This window comes from Macrobrachium nipponense, chromosome 13, assembly GCF_015104395.2.
Source record: "Macrobrachium nipponense isolate FS-2020 chromosome 13, ASM1510439v2, whole genome shotgun sequence".
Taxonomy (NCBI): domain Eukaryota; kingdom Metazoa; phylum Arthropoda; class Malacostraca; order Decapoda; family Palaemonidae; genus Macrobrachium; species Macrobrachium nipponense.
In genome coordinates this window covers 39073364-39094108 of record NC_087206.1, presented here as the reverse complement: position 1 = coordinate 39094108, position 20745 = coordinate 39073364, and the positions used below count along the sequence as shown (strand labels likewise).

General features: G+C 47.3%; 1 protein-coding gene across 39 annotated transcripts in view; it reads left to right on the top strand.

Moving 5' to 3' along the window:
* The window catches only part of LOC135225753 (zinc finger and BTB domain-containing protein 24-like), a 526510-nt gene that overhangs the window by 114881 nt on the left and 390884 nt on the right, over positions 1-20745 (top strand). For all 39 annotated transcript variants that reach the window (XR_010317086.1, XM_064265161.1, XM_064265169.1 and 36 more), the window contains one exon: positions 9456-9572. Coding sequence is in view for 38 of the 39 variants with exons in the window: in XM_064265161.1 (XP_064121231.1) it covers positions 9456-9572 (117 nt within the window). In the remaining variant the exon portion in view is untranslated. The remainder of the gene's footprint in view (positions 1-9455; positions 9573-20745) is intronic.

Genomic DNA, 20745 nt, shown 5'->3' with positions numbered 1-20745 from the left:
GACCGTCTTTCTGGTGGCCCTGGCATTGGTGAAGAGAGTGGGAGAACTTCACGGTCTTTCTTCAATGTTAAACAGTCGAGGGGATGGGGATCAGTTACGCTCGATTGTGTCCCAGATTTCATAGCGAAGACTCAAAACCCTTCCTTTCCTGACGACAGGTTTGAGTCCTTCACGATCCCGTCCCCCGAGGACTTCACTGGTAATGATGCGGAAGAGATGCTGCTTTGTCCTGTGAGGGTGCTACAGCACTATCTGAAGAAAACTTGACACCTGAGGCCTGAGTGTCGACGCCTCTTTGTTAGCACCGGGGTGACCAAGAAAGAAGTGTCTAAGAACACTTTCTTTCTGGCTCCGTGAGGTAATCAGTAAAGCGTACGACTCAGACAGGATTGCCGACATCAGTACCTTTCGTCTGAGAGCCCACGAAGTTAAGAGGCATTGGTCCAACCCTTGCATTCCGCAAGAACTTGTCTGTCGCACAAGTACTGAAGGCAGGGTTGTGGTCTAGCCAGACCACCTTCACCTCCTTCTACCTTTGGGATATTGCCCATAGGTCCTTGGACACTTTTTCCTTGGGACCCATGGTGGCTGCTCAGCAAGTTGTGTAGCTTACCCAGCTCCTTTACAGGACAAGGTAGCATCTCGTCCTTGTGATATCGCATGAATTGAGAGTGAATGAGAGAGTGACTGGGTCCTCTTCCTCCTCTTTTCTTCCCTCTCCCTGCGGGCAGAGGGTAGCGGTCATCACAACGCTGGACAGGACGACGATGCAGGTAAGCTACGTAACCGAGCTCCATTCTATCTTTCGTTAGGGATAAAGTGTTTATCCGTCCCTTCCCTAGCAAGGGGGGAAGTGGACACCAGTAAGAAACAAACCCCCATACTTTATATTTGGCTTCTTACTTAGGACTTAGTTCTTGCTTGCTATTCATAAGAGGTACGCTTGCCTCCCTCATATCAGTTGGACAGAGGCTAGATTCCCCCACTTTGCTCTTACGACCAGAGAGGGAACTCACATTGGGCGAACACCAGTCTGTTCACAAGACTCAGATTCCTCCCACCAATAAGTGTCTTCCTTATGTAAAGGACCGCTGATTTGTATAATGTGTCGGAACATATCAATTTTTGAAAGTAGTAAATTGTATTTTTCTTAACTATACAAACCTGAGGTCCTTTACATATAGTCCCACCTCATGCCACCCCTCACTCTGTTCCTGGGCCTAAAGGAAAGTGATATGTTTACCTCCAGTCGGGCGGGACTCCTGACCATCGGACAAGCAGTTACTGCCGAACTACCTTGTTAGTAAATCTTACGACCGGTCCAACTGGCGCTGAATAGTAATTCCTTATGTAAAGGACCTCAGGTTTGTATCGTTAGGAAAAATACAATTTACTTTCAAAAATTGTGATATTTATAGCCTTTGTTGCCCTCTACCCCCAACTGCCGCTACCCCGGGTAGATGGCAAGAAGTGCGGGAAGATCCGCACTTCGTTCGATGTAGGTCCTCACTCCCTTTGTGCTACATGCCGAGGGCGCGAGTGTAATGGACATATAGCGTGTGCAGCGTGTTCCTTGTGGTCCACTGCCCGGTGGGGGAAGTTTGTGGGACGAAGGAGGTACGAGAGGAAACCTGAATCGGTGTGGAGTAATTTGCCCCCAACCACTCCAAATATTGCTCACCCTTCTTCCTCATATCTCTCTCCCTGCAACCGTCCTGTACTCTTTGTCTCCCCCTTGGGGCTTCTTTCTCCTCTTCCTCCTCTGACGTGTCAGGGGAGGTGAGGGGAGGGGGACTGCGGCCTCGGACCTGGGTAATGCTTCTCTTAGAGTCTGTTTGCCCGAAGGTCCTCCTTCGGAGTGAGGAGGGACTCTCCCTAACCTGACTTTTACTTCTGCAAGTGAGGTGTCGGGACTAGACCAGGCTTGGTCTTCCCTTGTACTTGTGGGATCGCCTTTGGTAGAAGCGCTGCTGGCTTACCTAAACCGTGCTTCCAGCAGTGCTACTACCCACTCTGTAGTCTCTGCTACCACGACTACAATGACCCAGCCTAGTTATTACGCGCCTCCACACCTGGTTTGGTCACATCATCCCACGAGTGTGATGTCTTCCTTGGGTAGGATGCAACATCATCTACCGCCCAACTAGCTGATGCCTCCACCACCCGGTTTTGGATTACCTTTGCTGACAGTGTTAAGGTTCCCTGCTCTGCCCTTGTCACTATAGACCTACATAGCCATTCCTGCTATTATGCTTTCCGTGTAATACACGCCGTAACCCTGCCATGTTCCTGTTGTCAACCCTGCTGCTGCCGCACATGCCCTCGCTGCCACACCTGCTCATGCTGATGTTCCTTTGTTGGCCCTGACCACGATTCTGCAGAATCTGTTGAAGAAGAGATCGAGGAAGGTGTCGTCGTCTTCGTCTTCGTCTTTGTCATCGTCTTCTTTGTCTGCCGCCTCCTCACCTTCCCCTTCGAAAGTTTCACAACCTAAGAAGGGGGAGGTAGCCTCTCCGCCCCCTAAGAAGCCTTGCCTTGAGACTTCTAAGGGGCTGCATCCTCCCTGGGGGGGGGGGGGGGGGGGGGGGGGAGTACTTGGCTCTCTCATCGACTCTCCCACTCCTTCGGGAGAGGGAACCGAGAGACTGCCTTCAGGAGTCAGGGTTTCGGAAGCCTCTGGAGCATGAACTAAGGTTTGCCCTCCAGTCCTTAGTTCCAAAGGCACTGCCAGCAGGACCGGGGCCGTGTAGAAGACTTGGTCGCGAGTCTCTCCAAGTGTACAACCTCCCAAGGGAAGTCGTATATCCACTGCCACGAACGTGGAGTCAGCTCCTCCTCGTGACAGTGGCACGGGGCGAGAGAAGGGATCGAGCTGCAGCTCAGACCCGCCTGCGAAGACCAACCTGGGTCTTCGTCAGGAGCCACAGTTAATGCCTCCGTCCCCCAGGATAGAGCATCAGGAGAGACTAAGAGGAGTTCCCCTGTACAGTGCACATTGCTAGGGGTTTTGCCTTGAAGAGGACGATGCTCGGTCTCACCAGGCAGGAAGCCGTGTCACTGCTAACAGCATCGCTGCTGGCAAGTCCGCAGCTCCCACCAGTGCTGCTACCAGCGCTGCTACAGCACGGCGAGATTTGATGGATTCTCCTCGGGAGAGCGCTTCGTCTTTACGATCACGCTCTCCTAGACCCACACACTTGACATCATTGTGGGTTGGTGAAAGGGCGTGGCTCACTTCCCCTGGCAGCAGCGCTGCTAGGAGGAGCAAGAGCATTCAATCCGCTTCTCCTATTCCCCCTACTTCCTTAGGCTACACAGGGAGGGGCAAGGTGAATAATAGGAATCCCATAGTGTCTTCTACATGGGATTCGGCGGCAGCAGCCTATGTCGTCAGGGTTTTAGGACCCCATTGAATGTACACTCAAGTCGTCGAGGATGGATCTCGGGGTCTGGCAGGGTTCTCTCTCACGGGGAAGTAGATTGGGAGGAATGATCCCTGGAAGGACTGGATGGCCTTTTGCCAATGGATTTGGACACCCCTGAGGTACAGAGGACCATTGCAGAGATTGTCGCGCTGATTCATCAGCACAACGAGCTCGGGGAAGCAGCGGCGACCTCCTCTGCTGGAGACTGCCCCTCCTGCCTCAAATCTTTTTGGGGACCCAAGAGGGAACCCAAGGCTTCGACGGGACTTCTGTGGGCAGTCTTGGCTGATAGAGTGTTGGATCAGATGAATAATTTTGTTTCAGGACAGGCGAATTCACTGAAATCCAACCGATCGGATAGACTGCTTCCCCCTCCTCTACCTCACCAGAGACGCTCTTACACACCCTTGAAAAGGCCTCTACCGACCAAGCCGGTGGACCTGGACCTGGACCTGGTTTGTCTCAGTCCAGGTCTGTCGTTGAAGCACCTGACCAGTGAGAGTATTTCTCTCTCTGCAGGAGGCAGCAACATTGGAAGACACCGCCATGGCAGCTCTCCAAGCAATCTCTTGGCTGGACTTGTGGTCTTTCACAGTGTCCAAGGTCGCTGCTTTCTCTGGGGCCATTAACCCGGGGAAAGACTGCCTTTGGGAGACTGTGTCAGTCTGGGGGTAGGGCTATCACCTACCTGGCCCACCAGACTGCTAACCTGTGGGCTAACCTGGTGCTCAAGAGACGTGACGCTGTCTTCTCACGAGTAACCAGGTCGCTTGGCTCCGACTCAGTTTCGGCCTTAAGGAATGGACCTTTGCTGGGTTCTACCTCTCTCTTTAATAGAGAACAGGTAGATGCTGCGGTAGACAAGCGGCTTGTTCACCAGGCAGTAGCAAAGGCCTCTATGCCTACATGTCCTACTGTGGCTAGACCTTCGATTCTGGCTAGTTCTTCTTTGGCCCCAAAGAAGTCCTCCACTTGTAAGGGATCCCGAGGAACAACCCAGCCTTCTTCTTCCTCTTCGAAGGGAGTGCCATCATGCCCCTCTCAGCCAACCTTGCCTTTGGATAAGGGAGGTAGGGGCAAGAAGAAGGGGAAACGCTAGGGTAGGCATTCCCCTCCAGCTGCTGGCATTGGTGGGGGATTGCCTGTCAAGCCATTGAGCAACTTGGCAGCAATAAGGAGCCAAGACTTGGGTAGTGGATGTCCTTCAGGAAGGTTACCTACCCCACTTTGAGTCTCTGCCACCCCTTACCAACCGCCCGGTCCGTCTCCGTCTTCTTTCCTACGTAGTGGGATCACCTGAAACACCAAGCACTAGTAGAAGTGCAGAAGATGCTGAGCAAGGGCGCTGCAAAAGTCTTGTCGGACTGCTCTCCCGGGTTCTACACCCGAATCTTTCTCTTAGGGAAGACTTTGAGGAGTTGGAGACCAGTCATACACCTTTCTCTCCTGAGCCGATTCGTTCGCCAGACTCTGTTCAAGATGGAAACAACACATTCAGTTTCACATTCAGTGTTGGCCTCTATCAGGGGGAACGACTTACAGTGGACCTAAATAATGGATGTGTATTTCTGAATACCCATCCATCACTCGTCCCGCAAGTACCTCTGCTTCGTCCTCGGGGAAATGGTCTACCAGTTGAAGGCACCATGCTTCGGACTTTCGACCGCTCCCCAGGTGTTCATGAGTGTCCAACCTGGTCTCAGCTTGGGCACATTCGCATGGGATACATCTTTTGAGGTATCTCGACAACTGGTTGGTCCTAGCGAGCTCCCACTTGCAGTTGCTACAGGACAGGGATAGCCTTTTCGAATTTTGTCGGGATCTAGGGATCTAGCCACAGTAGGACATGTAGGCATAGAGGCCTTTGCTACTGCCTGGTGAACAAGCCGCTTGTCTACCGCAGCATCTACCTGTTCTCTATTAAAGAGAGAGGTAGAACCTAAGCAGAGGACGTTGTATCTGGGCATGCTGATAGACAAGGTAACAGCAAGGGTCTTCCCCTCAGACTTTTGTATCAGCAGGCTTGGAGAGGCAGCGCTGCTATTCCTATCAAGATAGGAACAATCTGCTCGGGTCTGGCAAGTCGTGATTGGTCACCTGTCGTCATTGGAGAAGCTGGTCTCTCCAATGGAGACTGAGGGAGTATTGGTCCCAGTCACAGGATCCTCAGTCCCTCCTTGTTCCTCTCTTGCAGGAAGTCAGGGAAGACATGGATTGGTGGCTAGATGACAGGAACCTCATCGTAGGAGTGGATCTGTCCACTCCCCCTCTAGACATGCTCCTGTTCTCAGACACATCGAACGAGGGATGGGGTGCATACCTGTAGTAGTTGCTGACTGCAGGAGCCACTCCCCCTCTAGACATGCTCCTGTTCTTAGACACATCAAACGAGGGATGGGGTGCATACCTGTAGTAGTTGCTGACTGCAGGAGTGTGGAACTTTCATGTCAGGCGCCTTCACATCAACATCCTGTAACTCAAGGCAGCCTTCCTGGCCCTCCAAGAGTTCTAGGAATGAGTGATGGGACACTGTGGTGTTGATGAGCGACAACACCACGGTAGTGGCATATGTCAGCAAGCAAGGGGGGCTTGACTCTCGAGAGTTACACCAGTTGACAATGCAGGTGCACGAGTGGGCAATAACTCTCTCAGTGAGCTGTCAGCTAGGTACATCCCAGGCAAGAGGAATTTAGTGTTAGACAAGCTCAGCCGCCAGAATCAGGTGGTAGGAACCGAATGGTCCCTACACCAGGGTGTGGCGGAAAGACTTTTCAATCTATGGGGACGTCCAGTTATAGACTTGTTCACCACCCAGTTCAACAGGAAGGTGGAAATCTGCTCCATTGTTCGGGACTCATGGGCAGCTGCAGAGGACGTGTTCCAACATGCATGGGACAGCTTAGAAGTCTACACCTTACCCCCATTCTGGCTGATTCGAGCCGTGATCAACAGGATGTGGATCACATAGAATCTTCGAATAATTCTGCTGGCACCCAAATGGCCTCAGGCCATTGGTATCCTGACCTCCTAGCACTTTCCAAGACACCGAGAGAGATCCCCCCCATGCCAGAACCTGCTGTGTCAACCGCACGTCACACGGTATCACCAGGCAGTAGTCCCTGTGTCTTCACAGCTGGAGGTTATCCACCATCTCTTGCGAGCGAGAGGCTTTTCTCGTCGAGCAGCAACAGAGATGGCAGGATACGTCAGAAAGTCCTCTGCAACAATATACCAGGTAAAAGAGAGCCGTCTTCTGTGGTTGGTGCCGTAGATGGGGTATCTCTCCGGTCGAAGCCACTCTTCAGCTGGTCTTGGACTTCCTGGTCTACCTTCGCCGAGAGAAGCTCTGCTCCGTTTCAGCTGTAGCTATAGAGCTGCATTGGCCTTGGTCTTAAAGCTGAAGGGTGGGGTTATCTAGTCTTCCTTTGAGATACACCTTCTCATGAGGAGCTTTTGATAGGTCTTGCCAACCCAGGGATCTTGTGCCTCCTGTGTGGGATGTGACTCTTGTACTACAGAGCCTGACTCGTTCCCCGTACGAGCCACTTTGAGAGTCCTCAGACAGGGATCTGACCCCCAAGACAGTCTTTTTGCTGGCCCTGGCATTGGACAAAGAGAGAAGGACTGCATGGTCTTTCTTTCGACGTCAAACACTCAAGAGGTTGGGGATCGGTTATGCTCAACTTCATCCCGGATTTCATAGCGAAAACTCGGAATCCACCAATCCCTGGAGCTAGTTTAGAGTCCTCCATCCCCTCCCTGAATGACTCTGTTGGTGATGATCCAGAAGAGATGCTACTTTGCCTGGTTAGAGCACTATGGCGCCGTCTGAAGAGGATCCGCCATCTCCAGCCTGAGTGTTGACGATTCTTCGTTTGCACTGGTGGTTCCAAGAAAGAGGTGTCCAAGAACCCTGTCTCCTGGCTTCGTGAGACAATCAGGAAGGCATACTCTGCTGCTGACGATGACACTGGTACACTTCGTTTGAGAGCTCATGAGGTCGGGCATTGCCGCATCCCTCGCATACCGTAAGAACTTGTCGGTTCAACAGGTCTTGAAGTGCGGGGTCTTGGCAAGCCAGGCTACCTTCACCTCTCATGACTTTTGGGATATTACCCACAGGTCCTTGGACACCTTTTCATTGGGACCGGTAGTGGCTGCTCAACAAGTTGTGTAGCTAACCAAGCTCCTCTAACAGGACAGAGATGCATCTCGTCTCGTTGTATGGTATGATTGAGTATGAATATAGAGTGACTGGCTCTTCTTCATCCCTTTCATCCTATTCTTTTCCTCTGGTTAATGAGTGATGCAGAACGTTACATGCTGGACTGAGCATAGATGCAGGTAAGACACTCCTTAGAATAACCTATCTATTCCTAGTGTTAGAAATAGAAGCAATTTCCACCCTTCCCCTACAAGGCAGGGAAGGGGGCCTCAACATAAGACAAACCTATAACTTGTATTTGCCTTATAGTCACCGACATATGGTTCTTTGCTTTTCCATAAGGGCAACTCGCATCTCTCCCTAATTAGAAAAGCCCAGAAGACTGACTCTGATCTCGCAGTTCCATAACTCCGATCAGAAGTCAGTGGCTGGATCCTATTCCTTGCTCATAACGACCAGGGGAGGTACCCAGGTAGGCTGAACCCCAGTCGGTTCACTGGAGTTCACTCGGATTCCTCCCCCCAATCAGTGAGTCTTCCTATTGTAAAGGACCGACGGTTTGTATATCGTGTAGGAACAAATCAATTTTTGAAAGTAAATTGTATTTTTACTAATTATACAAACCTAGGTCCTTTACACTTAGTGTCCACCTCATACCGCCACTCAATCTGTTACCTGGGCCAAAAGCAAATTGGAATGTTTACATCTGGTCGGAGAGACTACCAATGACTGGACAGGTAGTTAACTACTGAACCCCTTTGTTTGAAAATTCAGCGGCATGTCCAGGGTACGCCTCAAGTATTTCCTATTGTAAAGGACCTAGGTTTGTATAGTTAGGAAAAATACGATTTACTTTAAAAAATTGTGATTTTTATGATAAAAACTATTTTAAAAAACAGGTATAAACATAGTTAGGGGTTTTTTCTTGAGTTTTGAATAAGAAAATGGGCAGTTTTAAGTATTTTTATAGGGCTTTCAACTATTCACGGATTCTAGCTATTTACAGGGGATGTCTGGTACGCATCCCCCATGAATAAGGTGGGAACACTGGATTGGAATGGCTGCATTTAGTGAAGAGAATAGGTAAAGCCCAGAACCTTGGAGATGCTTACTACCATATCAGGATTTATGTCCTCTAGTAGATAAAAAAAATTATAAAGGTTTGGCAGTCCCTTTGAGAAAATGTTTTAATGAATAAAAAATGCACTGCATTATGTCATCAGTATGTCCTTGGTTATATCCATATATTCCAGGTAGACAAGAAATGATGTGCAGGCTTGGGATTGGACATAATGACTTACTCATGGGCTCTTGATGTCTGGTGAAAATCTTCCTGTCTGTGATGATTGTATGATGCATTTGACCATGAGACATTTGCTGATTGAATGTCCCAGTCTTGGGAATCTTAGACATAGGTTCCTCTCTTGAGGATGGGACAGAGGACATTTTATCCTCGGTACAATTCTCAGTGAGGATTGTAATAGTATAGAGCAGTTGTATATCATTGTGAGGAAGGCTGGCTTCCTTAACAAAATTTAAATTTTATATATACAAAGTATGTGTATGTATTCATAGTAAGTTCAAACAGAATTTTGATATATATATTTTAAACTGCTGACAATCTAACAATAGGAGGATAACTTATGGACATCAACATATTTCTTTTAAAAATATTTTATATACTATTATACTTTTTGAAAAACCTTGAAGAATTGGTGTAAAATTATTCAGCTGTCTTACACAAATTATTAACCTGTATCATTCAAGACATGAAAACCATTTGTAATTGATGTAATCTAGCCATACGTTTCCCATGGGTTAGCAGTCCTGTAAAAACTTAAAAATTACCTTCGTTTTCTTTTCAGTGGCTTGGTACTGGTGATATGGGTACAGGGTTTCCTATTTTAGAATCATTTTCTGAGGAAGGAAACCAGGACCCTCAACCAGTGCCTGTCTCCGGGACGCAGCAACCCCACCAGATGGTGAGTGTTATAATTACTGTTTTTTTGAGTTGGTGACCATTACATGTGTAGATTATTTGATTGTCAGTTTATTTTGTGAGTTAGCATCATTCAAGGTTTTTATTACAAGTTAATTCATTGAATTTTTATGGAGGGAGATGGTTGCAGTGTAGTTTTTCTCTCTAACATAATTACATTTTATGCTGGGTTATCATATTATGTATGTGTGGTTCATAACATATGGTTTGGGTAGGTGGGTTCACATAAATAGAAGGGAATAGAATGAAAATAGTATTTTATGAAAAAAGGTGTATTCAAGAAATGCTGTGAGGGTAGCTATGGAGAGACAAGGCCTTTAATGCAGTAATTTTTTTTTTTTTTTTTTTTTTAGCTTATATCATCATGCCCTTAGGTGCAATCAACATTCAAAATTAAAAAGAAGTGACACTTGGCTAACCTGCTGAGGCTGTCTCTGTAATTACCTGTTTCTCCCCAGGTGGCATTGGAGTAAAGTTTACATTCTTGTCAGAATTCTTCATCCCACATCCTTGTGCAGATGGTGTGAATCAGCATTAGCAATAATGTTTGTTTTTGGTTTTGCATTTGTCATCTACAGCAAATAGAGATGAAAGCATTAGGCTATATTGTAACAAGTTTGTGTAAACAGATTCCTCCTCCTCCTCCTCCTCTGTACATCAGGATCATTTTCCAGGACAGTGTGTTTCAGTTTTGAGCTCTGTGCTTTGGCCTCTTTACAGCTCCTCAAGTTTTTATGAGTTCTTGCCCCTCTTGCAGTGTCCTCCACCTTATTGGTATAAACATCTCCCTGTACTATCTGGATAATTCGCTTCTTCGATCCCCTTTTAAAGAGAAGTGCACAGAAGACCCTTCTCCTCACTCAAGATTTAAGATTAATCATCAACCTTCAAAAGTCCCAGCTGATCTAGACTAAGGAAATTCTTTATTTAGGTATGATGATCAACTCTTGGATTTTTGGAGTTCTCTGTCCCCCAAGAGTCAAGTCCTGCCTTCAGACAGTTTGTGCAGCTTTCTCTCTCTCCTGTCTTGTTCAGCCAACCAGTAGATGAACCTTTTAGGAACTTGCTTCCATCGAGCAGTTCGTCAGGTTAGGAAGACTCCATATGAGAGTGCTGTAATTCTTCCTGAAAGCCAGCTGAGACAGGAGAAATAATCTGGACTCGTTTGTTTCCTGTAACTCCAGAGATCTAGAAGTACCTGTGATGGTGGCTGTCTGAAGGAAGACTTTGAAGGAAAGTCTCTCCTTCCTCTTGAGCCCTCACCTAAACTTTTACTCAGATGCCTCTAGTCTAGATTGGGGAACCCTTATGGGGGACATAGAAGTTTCCAGAACATGATCCCTGGAACAGAGGAATCTTCATTTCATTGTCAAAAAATTGAAGGCAATACTTTTAGGCCTACAATCCTTTTCAACTGCGACTTTTGACAGTTATTTGAGAGGATTGTATCAAACCTCCACATGGTTCATCTGACCATTTGGAGATAGTCAACCATCTGTTATGAGCTTGAGGCTTTTCTAGAGTGGCTAGGGAAGAAATCCTGAAGTCAGGAAGGCCCTCTACTGTTAGTCTCTATCAATAACAATGATCAATTTATTGATATTAGTGCTTGTCCAGAGGGATATCCAGCACCCTTACCACTATAGATAATCTAATTAAATTCACCAGTAACTCAGGTACGCAAAGCAGTGTTTTGTTCCAGTGATCAGTGAGTGTTGCTTCACATTGTATTCAGTTTTGTGTCATGCAAACTTGAATATCACTTACTGTAGTATTAAGCTCTGTGTCATCCTAACTGGAATATTGCTCACTTTAAATGAGGTTTTCAATCTTTTGAGCTGGAAATTTCAAATTTTCCCACCAAGGTTTACGGTGAAATTTGGAAGTAGATCTTGAGGATTTAACATTGCCTCAGTTTGAGCCTTTGGATAAGGCATTTGTTCCTACACCGTATACAAACCGTCCGTCCTTTACTTAGGATAGATTGCAGCTCAGCTGAAACTACCGGCTAGTACATTCTTTTATATACCGAGGTAGTAACTACTGGGCCGGTAGTTACCTGTCCCACCATCTCACTGAGTCGTCACTTTGATTTCACACTTGCTGGCTTGGTGAAATTTTTCATAACATTCTTTTTCTTTTTCTAGCTGAATGCGAGTATGTCTGACAATATGGTTATGCTTTCCTGCCCTGGTGTCCTGGGCCATGGGTGTGGGACTTTCATGAGCAGGATTGATAGACATTCTCACTCCCTTTGTCCTTCTTGGAGGGAGCATTCCTGTACATCGGAATCCCTCTGTGAGGAGTGTCGTACCTGGTTGCCTGCCCAGTGGGTTGAGTATCGCCAGTGGTGAAGTAAGAAGAAGAAAACAGATTCTATGCCTTCGAGTTCTTCCTCGAAGACTTAACGACGCAGGCCTTCTGCTTCCTTGTCGGGGACTCGTATTTCGGGACCTTCAGCATCTCACTCCTCCAGGAGTGAAGCGCATAAGAGCGACAATTTAGCTCTTGGCCAGCCTTTGAAAGAGCGAGACCTGCTCGTTTCCCCTGGTGAAACAGGAAGGCCTGGCCCTTCTAAGGATGAGCCTTGTTTTTCAGTACGTGTTGATGACGCCCTTAGTGTTTTGTGGCCTTCGTTGGGACTTCCTGGCGACTTCCTGGCCTGCTGTTGAAGGAGAGACTTTAGTCGGCACTCTCCTCTGGGGCTGCGTCTTCCTCCTTAGTCACCTTGGAGGAGTCAGCCTTATTCTCCCATGCTGTTAAGGAAGACGCCCTTCCCTCTGCGGCACAGCCCCCAGAGCCCTCCCCTGCGGAGGCTCCTTTTGATGCTGAGTAGGTCTGTCCTCCTGTCGGCCCGTCCTCAGGGATGCGGGCCCTACAGCTTCGCCTTGTCCCTGGACGAGGCCCATGAACTCCTCCTGACACACCTTCTTTGAGAGCCAACAGTGACTCTCAGAGAAGTAGTAAAGACTCCCCTTTTGAGAGACGTGCTGATGCGTGCTCTCCTTTGAGAGCTACCAGACCTTCACGCGTAAGCTCCTCTGCTTTGGGTGAAGCTACGGCATGCACAAAGGAGCATTCGTCGGATTTACTCTCCGCAATGCGCAGTGCTAGGGCACGCACAAAGGAGCATTCGTTGGATTTACTTTCCTCCTTCACTAATTGAACACTCCTGCAATGTATGATGCTTCGGCACGCACACAGGAGCCTTCATTAGAGAGAGGTCTCAGAGAAACTGTCTCTCCCTCTCGGGGACAACGCGCCCCCACCTTCTACACCACAACGAGAACTATTTCCTGATGCACACCATTCATTTGCGCGCTGTGTTACTCCTGGCCAGCGTGCTCCGACAGCACTCTTGATTGCGCATGCGTCCTTTAGACAGCGCTCACCTGTAATACGCGTTACCCAGCGCGCTGCTTCACCGCTGCCTCAGCAACAGAGTAAGTGCTCACCAAGATGCGCTACTGCCCCTGCACGCCAACGTGCGTCACCAGAGCGTTTTTCTAAACAGTCCAGCAGGCGCTCTCAGTCTCCAGTATCACGCCCCAGACGTGCTCCTTCGGAATGCTCTTCTTCGTCTACATATGCAACAAGACACACCATTTCACCTGCAGAGCATCAACGCTCTTCATCGCGTTCTAACGTGCACGGCTCTAGGCGTTCTCCTGCCCGCAAATTTGCGCACCATTTGCCTGCATGCACTTATGCTCGTTCAGAACCTCTCTTCTGACAGGTCACTTGGTGACGCTGATGAGCGACAACACCACAGTAGTGGCATTCGTGAACTGTCAAGGCGGTACCGTGTCTCTGCAGCTATGCCAACTAGCAGTGCAGATTCACGAATGGGTAGCTCTCAACTTGGTAGGGTTGACAGCTCGGTTCATTCCAGGCAAATGGAACATTGTGGCAGACAGTCTGAACAGGACACAGATTGTTGGCTCTGAATGGTCTTTGGCTCCTCGGATAGTGAACAAGTCTTGACTTTGTGGGGTTCCCCAATGATAGACCTGTTCGCTACTGCTCTAAATCAGAAGTTATCAATTTACTGCTCTCCAGTTTCAGATCCGGCGGCGGCGCTCGAGGACGCGTTCCAGCACCCCTGAGACGGCCTAGACGTCTATGCTTTTCCGCCATTTTGCCTGATCAGGCAGGTGTTGAAACTAGTGCGATCCACACCTTCCCTATCCATGACGCTAGTAGTGCCAAAATGGCCTCACGTAGAATGGTACCCGGACCTTCTACTTCTGCTGGTAGAGACTCCTCAACCTCCTATGCAAACCACATGTGAGAATCTTCCACAATGCGGTGAGCTTTTTACATCTTCATGTGTGGTGGTTATCCACCAGCTCCTCACAGTGAGAGGCTGCGACAGCAATGTCAGGATACCTCAGGAAGTCCTCAACGTCTGTCTATCAGACCAAGTGGGCCATCTTCTGTGGTTCAGCTCGTACATACACAAGCATGAACTTTCTCACAAGACACTCCCCTTAATATGTCACTGATTCGTCACAAGTTCATTGCACTGGAATAGATGCGTGACAACATATATAACTCGTTATCACAAATCCTTACTTCTGCTCATGCACGGACATAAAGACGTGATCTGTCTTGTTGAGGCACCCACCTTCCCATGTCGTGCCACCCCAAGTGATGCGTCAACATTTTCGGAGCTCGCTTTGTCTCCATGGGAGCGAACACTGAATCTATCATTTGTTCCGACACGGCAAACAAACCTTCGGTCCTTTTACAATAGGAAGGTTACTAGTGGCAGCTGGATAGGTCGTAAGCTTTCGAACAAGGGGTTCGGTAGTTAACTGCTTGTCCGACAGGCGCACGCGCGCGACTGGGAGGTAAACAATCACTTTTGCTTTCGGCCTCACAGCGAGTGAACATGTGTTCTGCGCTCTCTGCCCGCTTCTTCGTCGTTTGCTTTCCTTGCTTGTATGGTTGTGTCTCTCTTTATCTGTGAAAGATTTATTGTAAGTACAATCATTTCCCTTGTTTTTTCATTTATTCAAGTGAATAATTCAACTGTGATCGATTATGGATTCTCCGCCCCCTGCTACCATCCGGCGATTGTGCCCGGGAACTGAGGGGCGTAAATGTGGTAAGTTCTGCTCCTTCCCTGAAATCGATCCTCGTGTGTTATGTGCTCGGTGTCGGGGGCGTGAGTGTACCTGCGCCGAGCCTTGTGATGTATGTGTATCTTGGTCGGAGGCGCAGTGGGGCTTGTACGAGGGTAGGAAGAAGCGAAGGCCGGCAAAGGAGTCGTCGGAGAGCTCTCCCGCGACTCCTTTGGTTACGGACACTTCATCTTCTTTCCTGCCCCCGGCTCAGCTCCCACGGTTGGCGCCTTCCCCTGCGGGGGGGGTTTTCCAGGTCCTTCTCCTCACCCGATCTTTCGAGTGTGGAGGAGGGCGCTAGGTACCCTGACGTAGAGCTGTATTCTGGGTCCTCTATCCGTTTGTCTACTCCGCGCGGACGGGTAGAGGCTCCTGCTAACCACCCGACCTTTGCTTCCTCAGGTGCTGCTGCTGCGAGGGACGACCTTGGACAGGTGTGGGCATCGTTGGGCTTGCAGGGTGTGCCGAGTGTCCAGGGGCTGCTCTACCATCTAGCGGACTCTGTTGCGGTCACGCATGCCACAGTGACCACCACTACCACGACCTTGTCAACCCCTGGCTGTGCTTCTCCTCATCTGGTGTATTCCTCGCATGCGGTGTCTGTAACACCAACTTCATCGGTGCAGGGGCCGATCGCCGTGCCACGGGGGAGTGTGATGCCACCGCCACCCGGGTTTGCCGTGCTGCCTCGACCAGACTTCGTGTGTCCGAAGAGCTCGCCCCTGGACCTCCCGCCGATGCCAAGGATGTCGGTGACGCTGGCCCGTCCTCCTGGCTTGTCTGTACCTCCTGCCGTACCTGCCCAGCCGCTGACGAGTGATGAGATGTTGCCGACCACTGCTGCCGTTCCTGTACCTGCCGTTCCTGCCGTCTCTGTTCCTGCTGTTCCTGTGATGCCTGCACCTGCTGATGTCATTCCTGTTCGTGGCGCCGCTGCTTCCGATGTCGGTCTGTCTGGACAGGTGCATCCGGGCCCTGTTGCTTCGGCAACAGCAGCCCTGGCTCCGGCCTGGATGGCTGACTTGACATCGTTCCTGAGGAAGCTGACGAGGAAGAGGAGGAAGGTGTCGTCGTCGTCTTCTTCGTCGTCGTCTGCCGCCTCTCCCCCTTCATCTTCTAAGGCTTCACAGCCTAAGAAGAAGAAGGTTGCCTCCTCCCCCCCTAAGAAGTCTCCTTCGGGAGCTTCTAAGGGCCCGTCTCGCTCCGGTGAGACGGGGGGTTCTTCCGCTGGTCCTCCTGCTCCTTCAGGAGCAGGGCCCGTCTCTTCCGGCGGAAGAAGACTACGGGGACCAGAGGGGTGTCGGCTAACACCGGCACTTCCTCGCCTGGTGTCAGAGGCTCTGCCACTGCATCAGGTTCTGTCTCGGCCTCTCTTTCGCGAGAGGTACCGAGTGTACGGTCGCCTACCAGTGATCGTGCAGCCAGGAACCAGACCTCTGAGCTCACTCAGCGTCAGGTTCACGGCACGGAGCGGAAGACTGGTGACAGCCGCTCACGCGACTCTCACCAGACCAGCTCTCGCTCTCGCGGCGACCAGCTGGCTACCTGGGCTGACGTGACGGTCCACGACCGGCCACGGGCTGAGGCTGGGAAGAGGTCCCCCCGTTCGCCCCAGCAACGTGACGTGCCGTGAGGACAAGCACCGGTCTCACCGTGATAGTGGAGCCTGCAGGTCGCCTGACCGTCGCTCTCACAGAGAGCGATCGGGTACGGCAACCAGCACCAGCTCTTCTGACACTCGAGATTGGGGCCGCTGTGCTCAGTCCAGCCGTTCTCCACAGCGAGACGGTTCGACCAGGCCTGCAGCTCGATCGCCTGCAGCCCTCCAAGCCTGCTGGTTCTGCCAGCGAGCGAGAGGGGAGCGTCAGGTCTGCCTCTCCCATACCTTCAACCTCCTCGGGCTACACCGGGAGGAGCGAGGTATTGAGGAGTGATCGTGAGGGGTGCGCCCCTCATGATCCCACCACGACGCCCTACGTGCCAGGCACGGTTCTAGGACCCGACCAGGACGTATGCGCGAGAGGGGTCTGTCGCTGTTCCCCCCCTCAAGGGGGGAGGGTCTCGGGAGGTGCTCCTGTTCGAGGGACTGGATGGTCCTACTCCTCAGGATGCAGTGACTCCAGAGATCCAGAGGAACTTTGCCGAGGTTATTGCGCTGATTCGTCAGCACAACGACCTCGGGGAAGGGTCGCCACTCCCACCTTGCCTCTTTCTTAGTACTTGGTCCAGAGGTCTGACCATTGATCCTGCGGTGCACACCCCGATCAATCGGACAGAGGCTTGGATCCCTCCCTCGCTCTTACGACCAGGGAGGCATTCCAAGGTTGGGCGAACACCAGTCTGTTCACAAAAGACTCGGATTCCTCCCACCAAGAAGTGAGTCTTCCTATTGTAAAAGGACCGAAGGTTTGTATGCCGTGTCGGAACAAATGACAATTTGTCTAAAATTGCATTTTTCCTAACTATACAAACCTGAGGTCCTTTTACACATAGTCCCACCTCATGCCACCCCTCACTCTGCAGTTTTTTGCTTGGGCCAAAAGCAAAAGTGATTGTTTACCTCCCAGTCGCTCGCGCGCGCCTGTCGGACAAGCAGTTAACTACCGAAGCCCTTGTTCGAAAGCTTACGACCTATCCAGCTGCCGCTAGTAACCTTCCTATTGTAAAAGGACCTCAGGTTTGTATAGTTAGGAAAAATGCAATTTTGGACAAATTGTCATTTTAAGACCCCGCTTGTTTCCATGGGAGTCAAAATGATGATATTTGTCGTTTCAAAGAATGTCATTGCTCATCATATCCACGTATCAACCATCAGTCAACAAAAGAGGCAATTTAACAATAAATATAAAAAACCAGATTGTCCTGGATAATTGTGTACCGGTGGCCCTCGGTTAGCAGCAAGGGTTCCGTTCCTGGCTGCTGGCACTGAGCAGTTTTTGACGCTAAGCGATTTTAAAGTTTACGGCCGTTGCACACCTTTCGGAGTACTAGACCAGTTGACAGCACCCCAGACCAGTCAGACAGCACTGTAATCCATCAATGGCGCAATAAGTAAAATTTTATTTATGCAGTATAGTACTATAGAATTTACTGTACAGTAGTACTGTACAGTACATTATAGTATTATAAATACTGTAAAATGAAAAAACCCTACCTTTTAATCCTTTAGGTGTCTAGAGTATGTAAAGAGATAATAAGGTTTTATACAGGGTACAGGTAGCTATAGTGTTCAAGTTACAATAATTCGTCTTATGATAATCTGATTTTATGAGAGACAAAATTACAATAGCTTAACTTTATCCCATCTATTTAAATAAGTTCAAAAACAGCAAAAGAGAATGATGAAAGTATGGTTTTAATGTTATACTCATGTAAACGTGTACAGCCATGAACAACTGAACGAGAAACAACTTTTCTCTCTCTCTCTCTCTCTCTCTCTCTCTCTCTCTCTCTCTCTCTCTCTCTCTCTCTCTCTCTCTCTCTCTCTCTCTCTCTCTCTAAGCACAACTGAATTGGATAACAACATCTGTATGGCTTGTATTTCAACCATCATACTATAGTAAACAATTACTGTAGTTGTTATAAATGATGTTATGTAGAATAAGACTGAGGTATCTTAATGTAATAACTTTTTTTGCTATAGATCAAAGATCAATAAGGAAATATAATATTAAATTTAAACTTAGTTGTAGCTGAAGCTGAGAAAACAGTTCAAGCTGCTAATGACCATTATCGTGCATCAGCAACAAGGATAAAACTCCAGTAAACGTATGCCATCACACACAACCATAGATAAAATTGAGATAAAATTATTTTAATCAAAACTACTGCGCTTGAAAGAACACATATTACTGTTGGTTTCACGCCAATAAAAGATAAAGAGTGTAAAGTTTGTATTACGATGATACAAAGGAAAATTGCGAACAGAATCACGTAATTGTTTTACTCAATAAACATGCCGCCAACGTAATCTGTTAAAAAAAAAAAAAAATTAGTTCACAATCACGAGACAATCAAGTCACATTTCCACCTCAGAACACGTATAAGAAAAAATGGCCTTGTCTCATATAAGTCAAGCATCTAGATGTTTGTTAATGCTAACTAGAAGCAAGAAAATTTGCTCAGAATTGCGTTAAATATGGCAAAAGAAACTCTTATTCGCCACCAGCAGATTTCCAAACCAAAACCTTGACCACTATGTTAGTAGTATTTTATAATACAGTAATATGAGAATACATACAATATTATTGGATACAGTGAAGTAATGTATAACTTTTTAAAAGATTTAAGGAAAAAATGCATATTTACTTTTTCTTCTTTGTTTATAATAATTTTCGTCACTATGCCATCTACATAGCAGCTTGTACGGTCGTACCTCAATGTTTTTCTCTTGTAACAAAGCAAAAAATTGACCGAGTTGCACAGTTATATTCTGGACTTCTATCCCATAGAAAAAACAAACAAATTGCAGTGTTGCAAAATCAAATGTATATGCGAGTTTTGCCTTTAAAGTCAATTTATGCAACAATTGTAAATATAATTTGTTATATAAACATGATTCAGTTATATAAGTAAAAACTGTATTATTCGGTTGCGACTGAACAACCTATTCTCTTCATCATGTGAAGGCCTGTTGCAAAGACTTCAAATGGACGTGCGTACTGCCCCTGTATCATTTTTATATACAAAATGCATTTTTCATACACATTTTAAACATAAAAGCATGAAAACTTAAAACAAAAATCTGAAGTTTCATTAACAAAATGACTTATAATTAGCTCCCCAATTAATAAGATATAACCATGTGAAGTCTGTAAATGCATTTTTTGGAACAGCGACAGACAAGAACGAACATGAAAAAACATCCTCTGATAATGTGGGGGGCAGTTACAAAATCTGCCTTAATTTGTACCATATTTATGTACAAAAATAAAAGTACCCTATACATAATATATTTTCATATACATTTTAAACATAAAAGCATGAACATTTATAAAATTAACATATCGAATGTTAAATTTGCACTTTTTTAACTATATTTTCAGAGGAGTGCAAGCTTTGGCGGACAAGAACTAACATGAAAAAAACATACTCTTTGATAATGTGGTGGGCAGTTTCAAAAGCTCCCTTTGTATCATATTTATGGACAGAAATAAAAATACCCTGTTCATAATACATTTTCATACACATTTTAAACACATATGCATGAACTCGATATTTTTGGAAGAGCGGCAGGCGGTTTTATAGAACAAGCTCATGGGCATATAGTTTACCCTAATACCTGTGTAATAACTCAATAAAAATTTTTAATATCATTTGCATAACCTTTGGTCTGAATAGTATTTCTACAAATGTATGCACTTGTTAGGCATAACAGCGCTGTTAACTGAAAATTGTGCAGTAAAAATACCTTGAAATACCTTATTTTTAATTAATATTTGTGATGACAGCCGTAAAACCGATTCGACGCTAAGTTGTTGCGCCGCTAACTGCGGGCTTCCTGTAGTTGTTACTGTAGGTACATGTTGCCATATTTTTAGTCTTTCTCTGATTTGCTGAACTGTGCTTCATTACAAGTTTAGTAGTTGACTTAGTGATTATCACACATTTTGTAACAGTATGGAAGAGAATATTTTATCACTAGTATTGATGTTTCATCTCTAATCACCGTAAAAATATTTAAAATACGAATTACATATGTAAACGACACAATGTTGTAGTTATTCTCATCCAGGGTTGCTATTCGTATGATAGTTATCGTACATATTATTTTGGGTCTGGTATGATGTTCTATACCTACCATAGATATCGTACGCTTTTGTATGACAATTTCGAGCTTTGGGAATTGAAAAATGTATTTTACCTTAAACATAATTGTTTTTAATCACCACAAACATTTTTTTTAGCAATTTTTTTTTCTTTTCTCTTGAAAGTTGCATCATACCAGTTTCCATAAGTTGGGTTTGAATATGTGTCCTGAAAGTTTATGGCGTAATAACAGCACATTTGCTTTCAGTTTTTCTTGAAGCA